Source organism: Eretmochelys imbricata, chromosome 27 (genome assembly GCF_965152235.1).
Source record: "Eretmochelys imbricata isolate rEreImb1 chromosome 27, rEreImb1.hap1, whole genome shotgun sequence".
NCBI lineage: Eukaryota > Metazoa > Chordata > Testudines > Cheloniidae > Eretmochelys > Eretmochelys imbricata.
The window spans coordinates 716,405-733,697 of record NC_135598.1 but is presented as its reverse complement, the minus strand read 5'-3'; the positions used below and the strand labels follow the sequence as shown (position 1 = coordinate 733,697).

The window sequence follows — 17,293 nt, the reverse complement described above, 5'->3', positions numbered from 1 at the left end:
AGGCACGGCCAGTCACTGCAGGCCTGGGCACGTCTCCAGCGGGACAGCCCTGCCAGTGAGCGCGGGGCCACTCCTGCTGCCCCCCGGGGCTCTCTCTCGCACAGTGGCCCTATGACCAGTTCATCGTCCAGTCGCAGGCCTGGTTCAACGTCTCCGCCATGCCCTACCGCATCCAGCCCGAAGTGCTGCCCAGCGGACACGCCACAGTACGTCCTTGGGCGGGGGGCTGCAAGGGAGAGGGGCCACGGCCAGTGGGAGGGGCCGCCGGCAGCCCCCTTGCTCTGTGCTGGGGTCTGGGCTGGCTGAGCACTGGGCTGGTTCTGTTAGCCCTTCAGCGTCCTGCCGATGCCCCCAGGCCCTGCCCCCCAGATACCGATTGGCATGGGGCCCATGGCTCAGGACCTGGCTCCTGCCAGTAAGAGACTGAAGCCGGCACTGAACGCCACGCACCCCGGAGCTTGGCCAGGGCGCACTCTTCCGCCTGGGGCTGGGGCGCTCCTGTGGGTGGGGAGAGCCGAGCCAAGCGGACCCAGGGCACGGTGCCCTGGCAGAGCGGGCAGCCAGCGCCTTGGACTGGCCCCAGGGCACATTGATGGGGCACAGAGGGTGTGGGTGAGAGCACCCCATCCCGCACTGGCTGCAGCTCCCTGGGCCAGAGGGCGGCACCGTGGGGCGCCTGATCCCAGACCACTGACCTGGCTGTCCCTCCCCAGGCCCACACGGAGGTGGTGCGGGCGAGCCCCGATGCTGAGAAGAAGATCCCCGCCTGGGGGGTGGTGCTGGCTGTGCTGGCCGGGCTCCTGCTCCTGGCCCTCTTCATCTGCGCCCTGTGGAAGGTGAGGCTGCCAGAACAGAGCCACTCCCGGGCAGATTAGCCCAGCCGGGGCCGGGGGGCTCCCGGCACCAGGATCCCCACGCGGGCAGAGCAGGGCCAAACCTGACCCTGGGGATAACCAAGGAGTCCACGGTCGGGTTCCAGGCCAGGGTCGATACCAAGGGTCGGGGCCAAATCAGGTGTCAGGAGGCGAGGCCAGAGCCAGGAGTTGGGGAGCAGAGAGGGGCGTGGCAGCTACAGGAGAGCCAGGCTGGGTTTATACAGGGCGGGGAGCCAATCAGGAGCCAGGAGGCTGCTGCCTGTCAGACCCCTTGAGGCAGGACTGCCCATGGTCAGAGTCCACAGCGGGTCGTTACACGGGCTGGTTACAGCTGCTGCTGGGTGGCAGTCTGGAGAGGCCGGCTGCCTGGTAGCTCTGCAGCCCTGGGTACTAGACCTGCAGGATCTTACCTCATAGAATCATAGAATATCAGGGTTGGAAGGGACCTCAGGAGTCATCTAGTCCAACCCCCTGCTCAAAGCAGGACCAATCCCCAACTAAATCATCCTAGCCATGGCTTTGTCAAGCCTGACCTTAAAAACATCTAAGGAAGGAGATTCCACCACCTCCCTAGGTAACGCATTCCAGTGTTTCACCACCCTCCTAGTGAAAAAGTTTTTCCTAATATCCAACCTAAACCTCCCCCACTGCAACTTGAGACCATTACTCCTTTTCCTGTCATCTGCTACCACTGAGAATAGTCTAGAACCATCCTCTCTGGAACCACCTCTCAGGTAGTTGAAAGCAGCTATCAAATCCCCCCTCATTCTTCTCTTCTGAAGACTAAACAATCCCATTTCCCTCAGCCTCTCCTCATAAGTCATGTGTTCCAGTCCCCTAACCATTTTTGTTGCCCTTCGCTGGACTCTCTCCAATTTATCCACATCCTTCTTGTAGTGTGGGGCCCAAAACTGGACACAGTACTCCAGATGAGGCCTCACCAATGTCGAATAGAGGGGAACGATCACGTCCCTCGATCTGCTGGCAATGCCCCTACTTATACATCCCAAAATGCCATTGGCCTTCTTGGCAACAAGGGCACACTGCTGACTCATATCCAGCTTCTCGTCCACTGTCACCCCTAGGTCCTTCCGCAGAACTGCTGCCTAGCCATTCGGTCCCTAGTCTGTAGCTGTGCATGGGATTCTTCCATCCTAAGTGCAGGACTCTGCACTTGTCCTTGTTGAACCTCATCAGATTTCTTTTGGCCCAATCCTTCAATTTGTCTAGGTCCCTCTGTATCCTATCCCTACCTGCCACCGTATCTACCACTCCTCCTAGTTTAGTATCATCTGCAAATTTGCTGAGAGTGCAATCCACACCATCCTCCAGATCATTTATGAAGATATTGAACAAAACCGGCCCCAGGACCGACCCTTGGGGCACTCCACTTGATACCGGCTGCCAACTAGACATGGAGTCATTGATCACTACCCGTTGAGCCCAACAATCTAGCCAACTTTCTACCCACCTTATAGTGCATTCATCCAGCCCATACTTCTTTAACTTGCTTTCAGGTATACTGTGGGAGACCGTGTCAAAAGCTTTGCTAAAGTCAAGAAACAATACATCCACTGCTTTCCCTTCATCCACAGAACCAGTAATCTCATCATAGAAGGCGATTAGATTAGTCAGGCATGACCTTCCCTTGGTGAATCCATGCTGACTGTTCCTGATTACTTTCCTCTCCTCTAAGTGCTTCAGGATAGATTCCTTGAGGACCTGCTCCATGATTTTTCCGGGGACTGAGGTGAGGCTGACTGGCCTGTAGTTCCCATGATCCTCCTTCTTCCCTTTTTTAAAGACGGGCACTACATTAGCCTTTTTCCAGTCATCCGGGACTTCCCCCGATCGCCATGAGTTTTCAAAGATAATGGCCAATGGCTCTGCAATCACTGCCGCCAATTCCTTTAGCACTCTCGGATGCAACACATCCGGCCCCATGGACTTGTGCACGTCCAGCTTTTCTAAATAGTCCCTAACCACCCGTGGAGGGCTGGCCACCCACTCCCCATGCTGTGTTGCCCAGCGCAGCAGTCTGGGAGCTGACCTTGTTCGTGAAGACAGAGGCAAAGAAAGCATTGAGTACATTAGCTTTTTCCACATCCTCTGTCACTAGGTTGCCTCCCTTATTCAGTAAGGGGCCCACACTTCCCTTGGCTTTCTTCTTGTTGCCAACATACCGGAAGAAACCCTTCTTGTTACTCTTAACATCTCTTGCTAGCTGCAGCTCCAGGTGTGATTTGGCCCTCCTGATTTCATTCCTACATGCCCGAGCAATATTTTTATACTCTTCCCTGGTCATCTGTCCAATCTTCCACTTCTTGTAAGCTTCTTTTTTATGTTTAAGATCCGCAAGGATTTCACTGTTAAGCCAAGCTGGTCTCCTGCCATATTTACTATTCTTTCGACACATCGGGATGGTTTGTCCCTGTAACCTCAATAGGGATTCCTTGAAATACAGCCAGCTCTCCTGGACTCCTTTCCCCTTCATGTTAGTCCCCCAGGGGATCCTACCCATCAGTTCCCTTAGGGAGTCGAAGTCTGCTTTCCTGAAATCCAGGGTCCGTATCCTGCTGCTTACCTTTCTTCCCTGTGTCAGAATCCTGAACTCAACCAACTCATGGTCACTGCCTCCCAGATTCCCATCCACTTTTGCTTCCCCTACTAATTCTTCCCAGTTTGTGAGCAGCAGGTCAAGAAAAGCTCCCCCCCTAGTTGGCTCCTCCAGCACTTGCACCAGGAAATTGTCCCCTACGCTTTCCAAAAACTTCCTGGATTGTCTGTGCACCGCTGTATTGCTCTCCCAGCAGATATCAGGGTGATTGAAATCTCCCATGAGAACCAGGGTCTGTGATCTAGTAGCTTCTGCAAGTTGCCGGAAGAAAGCCTCATCCACCTCATCCCCCTGGTCCGGTGGTCTATAGCAGACTCCCACCACTACATCACTCTTGTTGCTCACACTTCTAAACTTAATCCAGAGACTCTCAGGTTTTTCTGCAGTTTCGTACCGGAGCTCTGAGCAGTCATACTGCTCCCTTACATACAGTGCTACTCCCCCACCTTTTCTGCCCTGCCTGTCCTTCCTGAACAGTTTATAACCATCCATGACAGTACTCCAGTCATGTGAGTTATCCCACCAAGTCTCTGTTATTCCAGTCACGTCATAATTCCTTGACATCACCAGGACCTCCAGTTCTCCCTGCTTGTTTCCAAGGCTTTGTGTATTCGTATATAAGCACTTGAGATAACCTGCTGGTCGCCCCTCATTCTCAATATGAGGCAGGAGCCCTCCCCTCACAGACGTTCCTGCCTGTGCTTCCTCCCAGTATCCCGCTTGCCCACTTACCTCAGGGCTTTGGTCTCCTTCCCCCGGTGAACCTAGTTTAAAGCCCTCCTCACTAGGTTAGCCAGCCTGCTTGCGAAGATGTTCTTCCCTCTCTTCGTTAGGCGGAGCCCATCTCTGCCCAGCACTCCTCCTTCATGGAACACCATCCCATGGTCAAAGAATCCAAAGCCTTCTCTCCGAAACCACCTGCATAGCCATTCATTGACTTCCACGATTCAACGGTCCCTACCCAGGCCTTTTCCTTCCACGGGGAGGATGGACAAGAACACCACTTGTGCCTCAAACTCCTTTATCCTTCTTCCCAGAGCCACATAGTCCCCCCCACCCTTTTAGGGGTGCCCCCTGCTGGCGGGGTTTGCTGGGAGGGGCTGCAGCAAAGGCAGGTTGGGGGCATGGACTTGGGCTGTGAGCTCCCAGGATTGCTCTTCTGGGCCACAGCCCAACCCGGCTCTGAGGCACCAGAGAGAGCCGTTTCTGATTTTTGGAGTCCAGTGTCTCATGGACCACATCCTCCTCGTGTCCTCGAACCCACACTGGAGAGGGCAGAGGTTGAGCTTGGTGAGGATACATGAAACCCCAGGTGTACTGTGAGCGACCTGGGTAACTGACGCATCCCGCTCACTGGGCCGATTGGCTGGCGGATGGAATGTGACTCCAGGGACCAGGGGTCCAGTTTACAACATGGCCGGCTGGTGTGGAGGTTTAGGGCTGAGAGTCACCCTTTGTGCCCGGCGGTGAATGCCGGCGGTCAGCGTACCGCTTTTAGTTCTCCTCGGCCTTGTCCAGGTGGGCCTTGCATTCTTGGACCCCATGGATGTGCTGCACTCCGTCAGTGGCTGCAGGACTGGTGGAGTTGTTGGGTATGGCTGAGTGGAGATGGGGGTGCAAGCCACAGCTGGCACAGAACAGACTCTGCCCAATGGAGACACGGCTGGTGTTGCTGCCAGCAAACTCTGCTCGGGACTGGAGGCTCGACCCGTTGTCCTGGTGGAAATTCGTGAAGCAGAACAGGCATCGTTCTAACCGTTGATTCCCTCGTGTGGCCTGACCGTCCATTTGTGGGGAGAGGCAGTGGATGTGCAAGTGCAGACCCCAAGCAAAACCGCGACACAAACTGTGGACCCCGATCGCTGGTGCCGCTCTGCAGGGACCCGGGGAGGCAGAGGATGCAAGGCGCCGGGAGCTGGGCCATCTCTTCTGCAGAGGGCAGGTGCACAATGGGGATGCCATGGACCACTTTTGTCAATTGGTCGACCAGAGTGAGAACCACAGTGTGCCCCTTAGACACAGGCAGTAGGGTGCCGAGGGGTTGCGAGCGCGGCACCTTGGTGCGGGTGCATCTTTCACAGGAATCAGCCGTCAAGCGGACTGTAGTGCATGTTCGGGGCACCTGAGGTGAGGGCGGCCAAACAGAGAGTCTCGAGGTGCCCCGGTGGCCTGCTAGTGGCGAGTCAAGACAGAGCCGCAGTACCTCAAACTGGGGGGTCCTGGTGGAACATACAAGTGGCCCTTGACATAGAGCAAGCCATCCTGGACCTAGTGTTGGCCCTGGCCTGCTGTCTTCAGTTCCTTGGGGTGTCGCTGAGTGGATCAGTGACATGAGGTCTTGGGGAACTGTAGCACCCAGGAAGTTCCAGGGCTTAAGATCATGTAGGGACTCCACGTGGGGGACTCCTGGATGGCGAGATATTTCCCTCTTTGGGACAAGGCACCAGCGGTCTTGGTCTGGGTCCTCGGCTGGTACGTGACGGTGAAATTGAAGTGTGGGAAGAACAGGGCCCAGCGAAGCTGCCTCTGGTTCGATGCTTTGGTTCAGCGGAGATACTCCAAGTTTTTATGTTCCGTGTAGACCTGTACTGGGTACGATGCACCCTCCAGAAAGTGGCACCATTCTAAGAAGGTCGCTTGGATGGCTAGAAGCAACTTATGTAGAGCTTTGTGATTCTGTTCAGCTGGAGTGAGCATCTGAGAAAGCAGGTGCAAGGGTGGAGGTGCTGTTGGGGACCATGTCTTTGAGAGAGTAGGGCCCCAATTGCCACACTGGAGGCATCAGTCGGGATGGACCAGGAGCGGGGAGCTGGCAAAGATCATCTTGAGCCGGTCGAATGCTTGTGGGGCTGCCACAGCCCAGGTAAAGGTGGCGTCAATGGGGCAATGTCGCCTGCAAACGCAGAGGTGAAACATCTATAAACGTTAGTGAAACCCAGGAAGCGTTGCAGGAACTTGATGTTTTGGGAGAGTGCCCCACCTTCTTGGGGTCCATTCACAGAGCACTGGTCAAAGCTGCACTTTTCCAGCTTTGATACAGGCTGTGTTGGCAGAGCTGTTCCAGGACCGACCGGACATGCTGGGCGTGTGACGGGCTGGGTCACAGAAACCCCCTGGGAGTGGCCACCTGATGGGCCAAGGCTACTTCTGCTCCTGCTTTCCTGCCCTGCCAGCGTAGGACTCCAGCGCCCTGCCTGGCTTGAGCCAGACCCGCTAGCCTGCTGCAAACCCAGACCCAGGTCTGAACCACGTCCCCTAACAGCTGTAGGCTCAATTGAAAGCAGCTTACAGAAGTGTTCCTGCCTTTAACACTCAGATGCCCAACTCCCAATGGGGTCCAAACCCTAAATAAATCCATTTTACCCTATATAAAGCTTATACAGGGTAAACTCATAAACTGTTCGCCCTCTATAACACTGACAGAGAGATATGCACAGCTGTATGCCCCCCCCGGTATTAATACATACTCTGGGTTAATTAATAAGTAAAAAGTGATTTTATTAAATACAGAAAGTAGGATTTAAGTGGTTCCAAATAGTAACAGACAGAACAAAGTGAATTACCAAGCAAAATACGCAAGTCTAAGTCTAGTACAGTAATAAAACTGAATACAGATAAAATCTCACCCTTAGAGATGTTTTAATAAGTTTCTTTCACAGACTGGACACCTTCCTAGTCTGGGCACAATCCTTTCCCCTGGTACAGCCCTTGTTCCAGCTCAGGTGGTAGCTAGGGAGGAGCATCATGATGGCTCCTCTTCGGTCTGTTCCACCCACTTATATATCTTTTACATAAGGCGGGAATCCTTTGTCCCTCTGGGTTCTCAGCCCTCCTTCTCAATGGAAAAACACCAGGTTAAAGATGGATTCCAGTTCAGGTGACATGGTCACATGTCCTGTGAGACCCCAAGCCTTCATTCTTCCCAGCCTGGCTCGCAGGAAGGCCTGCCTGCAAACAGAGCCATCCACAGTCAATTGTCCTGGCTGCTGGGAGCCATCAAGATTCCAAACCACCATTAATGGCCCATACTTTGCATAATTACAATAGGCCCTCAGAGTTATATTTCATATTTCTAGTTTCTGATACAAGAGTGATACATTTATAGAAATAGGATGACCACACTCAGGAGATTATATGCTTTGTAATGATACCTTGCAAAAGACCTTTTGCATGAAGCATATTTTAGTTACATTATATTCACACTCATCAGCATACTTTCATAAAATCGTATAGAGTGCTTCGTCGTAGGGCGTGTTGCTCAGGATCCTCAGAGAAGACGGGGATATCATTTAGGTGGATGGTGATGTACTGGTCTGGAATGCCATGGAAGACCTTGTTCACTAAGCGCTGCAATGTTGCAGGGGCGTTTGTGAGGCCAAATGACATTCCCAGGTATTCGTAGTGGCTGAACTGGGTTCAAAAAGCCATCTTTCACTCCTGCTGGTGGATCCGAACCAGGTTGTAGCCCCCTGTAGGTTGAGTTTCTTGAATACCTGGGCTGATTGTATAGGGTCCAGTAGTTCTGGGATGAGTGGAAGGAATAACCAGATTGAGGGCCAGTAATCCACACATAGGTGCACGGTTCCATCTTTCTTTTTAACAAACAGAACTAGGGCCCTGGCAGGAGAGGTAGATGGCCATATAAAACCCTTGGCTGGGTTCTCCTGGAGGTTGGAACCCGAGCTGGCTGACCTGCGTTACTACATCATGCAGATATGGCCAAATGGCGTCTTGGCCCCTGGGTGCAGCTCAGTTGAGCAGTTATAAAACCGTGGTGTGGTGCGGTGTCAGTGGTTTTCTTCTTGAAGACATCACAGCAGTCGCTGTGCTTGGGGGACAGTGCCAAAGCCAACTCTGGTGTTGGTCCCAATGGACCCATGGCCAGGGCTGGGGCGTGTGTCTGGTTTCTGGGGTTTGTCAGATGGCGCATGCAGGGCAGACATGCTGGAAGAATTTGGAGCAGAGGCTAACTTGGTGCTCATGCCAAAGGATATGTGGGTCATGAGCTAACAGCCATGAAATGCCAAGGATTATGGGAAGAGTGGTGAGCAAATTGTCCCAAACTGGAGGAGGTCCGATGGTCCTGAATGGCAACTTCCAGCGGTACCGTTGCCTGTGTCACTGGCCCGATGACAGGAGCCATCTATAGTTCCCACTCGGTCAAGGACCGTCTTTAGTTGAACTGGATGGGCTGCTTTGTCCGCTGCCCCGGAATCCACCAGTGCCCACTGTGGTGGGATTCGGTGAGCTTCTCCGCAACACAGAGGCAGACCTGGAGCTCAGGGTGCGGGGAGTGCTCACCACGCCTGGGACATGGTTTCCATCATATGCAGGGTTTACAGTTTGGGTCAGTGGCTCTCAGCACCCGCCACTGTGCACATTGTCCCACTGCCCGCAAAGAGCCTGGTTCTCTGGCGTGAGCTGCGACATTCGGTCTCAAAGGGTGGGGAGCTCCTGGAAGAGGTCAGCCCCCTTCTGCATCTCCAGGGCCCGCTGGGGCAGGCCGACAGACTGGTCTGCTGCCCCCGTGTCCCCCCAGGGTAATGCGTTTCCCGCACCACAGGCCAGGGTGGCTCAGGCAAGCTGTCAGGATCCAACACGGGCAGGCGGGCCCCACGGCAGAGCCGGGGGCATGGAGGAGTTCGTGGTCAGGTTCCAGGCCAGGGTCGATACCGGGGTCAGGAGGCGAAGCTCAGGCCAAACCAAGGCGGAAGCCAGGAGCTCAGGAGCAGGGGTGGGTGTTGGAGCAGCTACAGGTGTTCGGAGCTGCTGCCTGGACACTTCCTGGAACGCCCCTTGGGTGGCGGGGAGCCAATCAGGAGCCATGAGGCTTCTGCCTGTCAAACTCTGGAGGCGGGGCTTCCCATAATCCGCCTCCACCGATGCGTGGTTGGCAGGGCAGCCCATGCCGGCTACAGGTTCTAGCCCTGCAGGTCTCACGCCCAGGGAGGGGGGCCCAGCCGGGGGGCCCAGCTAGTCGCGGGGGCACCCTGGAGGTCTGGCTCGGTGCTCAGAAGGGTCGGAGGGGGGGGGTCTGTCCCTGCAGAAATGAAAGCAACGGTACATATGCCGGCCCCCAACCCTGGGGGCCCCACATCCCCGGCCCCAGCCAGCGGGCTGCAGTGGGGGCCCTGCTCCTTCCAGGCGGGTGCCGCAAGTGCGTGGGAGGAGGGGCAGAGGCTCCCTCCTGTCCCCATTGCTCACAGGAGGGGGGAAGGAGAGCGCGGCCTGCCACAGCCCTGATTGGCTGCTCTTCCCCAGAAGGCGGGGCAGTGGGGTGGGCAGCCAATCAGAGGAAGTTTCATCCCCCAGAAGCGCTGAAATGTGGCCACCAGCTGTGGGGCTGCAGCTGGAGAACCAGATTTCCCGGGTCCCATTGAGCCTGCTGCTGCCGGGGGCGGTGGGGGGGGGCTGTTGGAGGGGTGTTTGCGGGGCTTGGGGGGAACGTGCCTGTGGGGGCTGTGGGGGTAGGCATGCCCTTTGGAAGGGCCTTTTTGAGGGGTTGTTGGGGGGTGTTGTTCAGGGGCACCCTGTCATGTCTGGAGGCTGGGCTGTTCGGAGGTGTTGGGTGATCTGGGGCCTAGGCCGGGTCCGGTTTCACTGTTTCCCTCTCTCACAGATGGGGTTTTTCAAGAGGACCCGGCCACCCACGGACGACCAGGAGGAGCTAACGAGTGATGAGACGGGGGAGCCATGCATAGGGAGGGGCCAGTAGGGGGCGCCCCCCCAACTGGTCCCCTCCTTGCGCTCCCGTCACTACCTCCTGCTGGTGCAGCCCGTGCCTGGGGCCTGTCCCTCGGTGGCCTGCGCCAGCCAGACGGACAGACGGCTCCTGCCCCCTGCTCCTCTGTCATGTGCACACCCCTGCCCCTCGCCAGCTGGAGCTCCCCAGCCCACAGCAACCTCCTCTCCCAGCTGCTGCCCCTCCCAGCCAAGGGGCCCGGGCTGCACCCTGTGGCAGGCCATGTCCAGGTATGGACAGGGCTGGCCAGAGGAAAGTGCCCCTCCAGCCATGCCAACAGCTCAGCCCCAGGAAGGCCGTGCCTGGCTGGGATCTCAGTCCTGCCCCCTGGCACTCGCGGGGGGGCTGAGACAGAGTCCAAGGCCAGAAGGGGCTGTTGGATCAGCTCGTCTGCCCCCCGTACAGCCCAGGCCCCCGGTGCTGAGCCCAGAGCTGGCGGAGACCAGGAGCGACCGAGGGCCCCGAGCAGGGAATTGACAAGGTGACCCAAGGCTTCAGAGGAAGTTGGAAACCCCCTCAGGTCCCTGCCCAGCTGCCCTGGGGGAAACTCCTCCCCCACCCCAGACGTGGCAGAGCAGCTGGCCCCGGAGCCTGCTGCCCAGCCCCACGCCCCACGCAGCGGCTGCCCTGTGAGCCTGGCGCCTGGCGCTGCCTCTTGAGCAGAGGCTGATCAGCCCTAGGGCGATCAAACAGCTGCCGAGGCCCCCCCCCCTTGGAAGGCAGAGCACCAAGCCCCCGGCTGCACCCTTGGGGGGCCCTCTCCCATTCCCCACCCACTGCTCCTGCACCACAGGCCCCACTCCTGGCCGTGGGGAGCAGGGAATTGTAGCCTCCCTCCTCTTGCTCCCTCTGCGCAATAAACTTGCTCCCAGCCCCCTGTGCAGGGCGTCCTTTCCTGGTCCGCAGGTGGGGGGGGCAGGCGATCGTGGTGCAAACCTGGATGGCAGTGGGGGTAGTGTGGGGTGGAGGTGGGACCCTCACGTGCAGGGTAGTGGTGCCAGCATCCCTGGGGGGCAGCAGCTTTGCCTCAGCCCTTTGGCACAGAGGCAATAAGAAGACCCTCCTCCCCACTGGATGCTGGGATTGAGTCGGGGCATGAGAGAGCTGGAATCTGGGGGGAGGCAAGGGGAACTGGGGCAGGGCTGCATGCAGCTCAGCCAGGTCTGCCCCTTAGCGACTGGGGGGGGCGACATGGGAGGATTTGGTGCCAAGGGGGTGGGAATTAGCCCTAGGCCTGGCTTTGGGCTGCCACGGGGCTGAGCATTCGTCTCTTGTCGCTGCAAACCTGCCGCGGTGCCTGGCCTCTGGTATAAGGGGCCACTAGCCCAAGGGGCCCACTGCTGCCAGCACGCTCTCCATTGGCCTCCGCGTAAAGGTGTCCCGGGGGGGATGTCACAGCTCCCAGGGCCTGTAGTGGGAGCAGTGCTTGCTCAGCCCCTCCAGAAATCAGGGCCTGGGGGGTGGGGGCGTCCACTGGGGCCCAAGGAATGAGGTCTCCTGGACTCTCCTACAGGCCACCTCCAATGGTGGAGCCCGGCGTTAGCGACTACGGGAAATAACCCTGATGCCACCCATGACAATGCACGGGGCCAGGGAGGGCTGGGAATATCAGTGGGCGTTAAATGTCGGGACTGAGGGGCAGCAGCAGAGTGTGGGGTGCCCAGGGCTGGGAGCGCAGGGGGCCGCCGGTTGGGAGTGAGGGGCACCGGCAGGGCTGTGGGTCGGGAGGGAGGGGCACTGGCAGAGCTGTGTGTAGAGGGGAGCCCAGGGCTGGGAGCGCAGGGGGCTGTGGGTCGGGAGTGAGGGGCGTGGGAGGAGGTCAGAGCTGCAGCGGGGAGGTGAGGACAGGGACAGGGCTGGTTTCTTCTAGCTCACAAAAGCTTATGCTCACATAAATTTGTTAGTCTCTAAGGTGCCACAAGTCCTCCTTTTCTATTTCCTTCACTGTCCCACTTCCCCACCCAGCTAACAGGTAAGGTCCAGGGACACTCATCTTCCACTCTCCTCGCCTTCCCACCCTGCTGACTAGACAAAGCCATCAGCTCACAAGGCTGCCTAGGCTCATCCAGACTTCCCTTACCAAGCACCTTGCCACTCCCCACAGATCCCCTGCCCTGCCTGTGTCTCCCCCCACTTAGCTGGGGTCTTATCTCCCCCCTTGCTCAGCACTGCCCTTGCTGTCCCAGTGGGGTAGGCAGCGAGCTCCCTGCTTTCCTCACTGCATCAGAGCCAGCCTGAGCCCCTTCTCCAGTGTGTAAGGGGGCGGGGATCATCTCTCTGTCCCACCCAGCCCCAGGGGTCTGGTTACAGGCAGGCAGGTAGCCTGAGCCTAGCAGCTCCTCCCCCCTGCCAGCCAGGTCATCTGCATTTTCACTGACCGTTTCCCTCTCCACCGTTTTGTTCCCTGGATTCAAATTCAAACCCTTGGCCGTTACAGGAGCAGGGCCTGGATCCTGTCCCAAAGAGACACAGTCACCCCACAACAGGGTCTCGCAGCTGGTGTCCTGGAGCACCCCAACAGCCAGCCAGCCCGACCCCTCCTGGGTCTGCACAGGGATCTGGGCCGTAGGCAGGGCGAGGGGCTTCATCCCTGGGACCCTCACCCAGCTCACACAGGCCCTCAGCCTCTGAGGCTGCACCACCCAGGGCCTGACACCAGTTCTCTCTGTCCCAGGATCTCGCCACCCCAGGAATGTCTCCCCATTGACCATCCCCTTCCTCTCCCACTGGGGGTCCGAGGGGCCTGGCCCCAGGAGACTCCACACAGACATAGGTTGGGACCAGGAGTGGGAGCCTGTCCACCTCCCCACCCATCTGGCTGACGGAGTCTATGGTCTTGGGACCCAGCAAGGGAGCTAGACACTGAGGCTTTTCCGCAGGGTCCCCGTGGTTCAAATCTCCAGCCTGCTCAAAGGCAGTGAGGTGGGCATCCACATCCCCCCCTCCTTACCCAAGGGGAGCAATTTAGTATCGAGGTTCCCTGCAGAACTGGCCCCCGGGGTCTATCCCCACTCACCCCGGGGAGGTCCCCTAGGCATCTCCGCTCCCCCACCGCCAGTTCATGCTGCTGCTGCTTCTGCAGCTCTTTCTCAGGATCTCGCTGTCTCTCACGGTCCTCTGGCTCTCTCGGACTCAGCTCCAATCCTGTCCATCTCCGATCCCCGGATGGGAAACCCGATCATGAAGACCCCCGTCTGGTCGGGGACAGGAGTCTTGGGGATGCCTGGCTCCCACTCCAGCTGCTCCCAGATCCTGCTATAGCCCCATTTGGGTCAGGAATCTGTCCTTTCGAGCAGTCATCCTCCTCCAGCTGCATGATGAACTGTGCCTTGGTGAACTTTCCAACCCTCAACCCTCTCTTTCTGCACAGGGCTACAATGTCCTTCTTAAGGAGTCGGTGACAGGCCATCACTCCGCTCTTCCCAAGTTGTTGTGGACTCACAGGCCTGTGTGCTCTCAGCTCCCCACGGTTTCCAGGGAGAACCCCTAGTGTGCCAGCCCTTCTCGAGGTCACCACCTCTTTGCCAGGGTCGAGCTGCAGACTGCTCCGTGCCTGGGACCGCTCGCTGCAATCCCCCGGGGGACCCTGTTACTGCAAAAGTCCTTCTTTCTTCCAGGGCCAAGCCGCAGGCTCCTCTGCCCCTCAGACTGCTCATCGCAGTCTCCAGCGGGACCCCATTACTGCACAGTCCTTCTCGCTGGTCACACACTCCCAGGGGTTAACTGCCCCCCGAAACCGCTCCTCTCTAGGCCTTCAGCACGCCTGGTCCTCATCAATCCCCCTTCGTTTTACTGCTCCCCCATCACTTACTGCAGGAAGTGCCATCCACGGGGTGCAGTACATCCCATCTCTGCCACCAGTTGGCACGGAGTCCCCGGGCGATGCTCTGGAACTGCTCCCCAAGAAGCCAGTCAGGACTCTGGGGAAGTCTCCTTTCTGTGAGCAGCCTGTCTTCAGGACACAAAGCTCACACAGCTTCCCCCTTCCTGGGTCTGACCTCGGAGCATTCAGCATCCTCTGCCCCTCCGTGCGCTTCCCACAGTGAGTCCACCCGGACAGGGTCCTGGGAAAGCCAGAGGGTCCTGACCCCCAACTTCGCAGTCAGACGTGACTCTCAGCCAGCCAGTAAAAGAAGGAGGTTTATTAGACGACAGGAACATGGTCTAACACAGAACTTGTAGGTACAGAGAACAGGACCCCTCAGCCGGGTCCATTTTGGGGGGCAGTGAGCCCGACAACCCTGTCTGCACTTCACTCCATGTCCCCAGCCAGCCCCAAACTTAAACTCCCTCCAGCCCCTCCTCCTCTGGGCTTTGTTCCTTTCCCGGGCCAGGAGGGCACCTGATTCCTTTGTTCTCCCACCCTTTAGCTCTCACCTTGCAGAGGGGAAGGGCCCAGGCCATCAGTTGCCAGGAAACAGGGTGTCGGCCATTCTCTGTGTCCAGACCCCTGCACACACCTGCCCTCTAGGGCTCTGCAGTGATCATACACCCTTACCCCACCCCCTAGATACTTAAGAACTGCCTAGGGGAAACTGAGGCACCCCCACACTATTCAGAGGAAACATTAAGAACAGTCCCACTTCATCACAGTGTGTGTAGGGGTTGTGCATGGATAGGGGCACGTGTGTGCGCACACTGTATATGTGTGTGTAGGGGTGTGTGCATGAGCAGGGATGTGCGTGTGTGTGTGTGTGTGTAGGGGGTGTGTACGCACACACGTGTGTGTAGGGGTGTGTGTGTGTGTAGGGGGTGTGTACGCATGCACGTGTGTGTAGGGGTGTGTGTGTGTGTGTAGGGGGTGTGTACGCACACATGTGTGTGTAGGGGTGTGTGTGTGTGTGTAGGGGGTGTGTACGCACACACGTGTGTGTAGGGGTGTGTGTGTGTGTGTGTAGGGGGTGTGTACGCACACACGTGTGTGTAGGGGTGTGTGTGTGTGTAGGGGGTGTGTACGCACACACGTGTGTGTAGGGGTGTGTGTGTGTGTGTAGGGGGTGTGTACGCACGCACGTGTGTGTAGGGGTGTGTGTGTGTGTGTAGGGGGTGTGTACGCACACACGTGTGTGTAGGGGTGTGTGTGTGTGTAGGGGGTGTGTACGCACACACGTGTGTGTAGGGGTGTGTGTGTGTGTGTAGGGGGTGTGTACGCACGCACGTGTGTGTAGCGGTGTGTGCATGCACAAAGGTGTGTGCATGTGTATAGGGTGTGTGTGTGGGTGTGTATGCACGCATGTGTGTGTAGCGGTGTGTGCATGCACAGAGGTGTGTGCATGTGTATGGGGGGTGTGTGTGTGTATAGGGGGGTGTGTGTGTGTGTGTAGGGGTGTGTGTGTGTATAGGGGGGTGTGTGTGTGTAGGGGTGTGTGCACACAGGGGCGTGAGTGTGCACGTGCGGGGGGTTTGTGTGTGTGTGTGTAGCGGGTGTGTACGCACGCACGTGTGTGTAGCGGTGTGTGCATGCACAGAGGTGTGTGCATGTGTATGGGGTGTGTGTGTAGGGGTGTGTGTGTGTATAGGGGGGTGTGTGTGTGTAGGGGTGTGTGTGTATAGGGGGGGTGTGTGTGTGTGTAGGGGTGTGTGTGTGTATAGGGGGGTGTGTGTGTGTGTAGGGGTGTGTGCACACAGGGGCGTGAGTGTGCGCGTGCGGGGGTTTGTGTGTGTGTGTGTGTAGGGGTGTGTGTGTGTATAGGGGGTGTGTGTGTGTAGGGGTGTGTGCACACAGGGGCGTGAGTGTGCGCGTGCGGGGGTTTGTGTGTGTGTGTGTGTGTGTGTGTGTAGGGTTGTGTGTGTGTATGGGGGGTGTGTGTGTGTAGGGGTGTGTGTGTGTATAGGGGGGTGTGTGTGTGTGTAGGGGTGTGTGCACACAGGGGCGTGAGTGTGCGCGTGCGGGGGGTTTGTGTGTGTGTGTGTGTAGCGGGTGTGTACGCACGCACGTGTGTGTAGCGGTGTGTGTATGGGGGTGTGTGTGTGTGTGTAGGGGGGTGTGTGTGTAGGGGTGTGTGCACACAGGGGCGTGAGTGTGCGCGTGCGGGGGTTTGTGTGTGTGTGTGTGTAGGGTTTGTGTGTGTGTGTATAGGGGGGTGTGTGTGTGTAGGGGTGTGTGTGTGTATGGGGGGGTGTGTGTGTGTAGGGGTGTGTGTGTATGGGGGGGTGTGTGTGTGTGTAGGGGTGTGTGTGTGTATGGGGGGTGTGTGTGTGTAGGGGTGTGTGCACACAGGGGTGTGAGTGTGCGCGTGCGGGGGTTTGGGTGTGTGTGTGTGTATAGGGGGGGGTGTGTGTGTAGGGGTGTGTGTGTGTATGGGGGGGTGTGTGTGTGTAGGGGTGTGTGTGTGTAGGGGTGTGTGCACACAGGGGCGTGAGTGTGCGCGTGCGGGGGTTTGTGTGTGTGTGTATGGGGGGGGGGTGTGTGTATAGGGGGGTGTGTGTGTGTAGGGGTGTGTGTGTGTATGGGGGGGTGTGTGTGTGTATGGGGGGTGTGTGTGTGTAGGGGTGTGTGTGTGTATGGGGGGGGTGTGTGTGTAGGGGTGTGTGTGTGTATAGGGGGGTGTGTGTGTGTAGGGGTGTGTGTGTGTATAGGGGGGTGTGTGTGTGTAGGGGTGTGTGTGTGTGTAGGGGTGTGTGTGTGTATGGGGGGGTGTGTGTGTATAGGGGTGTGTGTGTGTAGGGGGGGGGGTGTGTGTAGGGGTGTGTGTGTGTGTAGGGGTGTGTGTGTGTATGGGGGGTGTGTGTGTGTAGGGGTGTGTGTGTGTATGGGGGGGGTGTGTGTGTAGGGGTGTGTGTGTGTATAGGGGGGTGTGTGTGTGTAGGGGTGTGTGTGTGTATAGGGGGGTGTGTGTGTGTAGGGGTGTGTGTGTGTGTATAGGGGTGTGTGTGCGTATGGGGGGGTGTGTGTGTATAGGGGTGTGTGTGTGTATAGGGGTGTGTGTGTGTGTAGGGGTGTGTGTGTGTATAGGGGGGGGTGTGTGTGTAGGGGTGTGTGTGTGTATGGGGGTGTGTGTGTGTGTAGGGGGGTGTGTGTGTGTAGGGGGGGGTGTGTGTGTAGGGGTGTGTGTGTGT

The 17,293-nt window shown here is 57.7% G+C and overlaps 1 protein-coding gene across 1 annotated transcript in view; it reads left to right on the top strand.

Moving 5' to 3' along the window:
* Window positions 1–11,115, top strand: part of ITGA2B (integrin subunit alpha 2b) — a 62,482-nt gene extending 51,367 nt beyond the window's left edge. The window contains exons 28-30 of the mRNA XM_077806300.1: window positions 105–206; window positions 714–836; window positions 10,112–11,115. Coding sequence (XP_077662426.1) covers window positions 105–206; window positions 714–836; window positions 10,112–10,207 — 321 coding nt within the window. The 3' untranslated portion in view covers window positions 10,208–11,115. The remainder of the gene's footprint in view (window positions 1–104; window positions 207–713; window positions 837–10,111) is intronic.
* The last annotated feature ends 6,178 nt before the right edge of the window (window positions 11,116–17,293 follow it).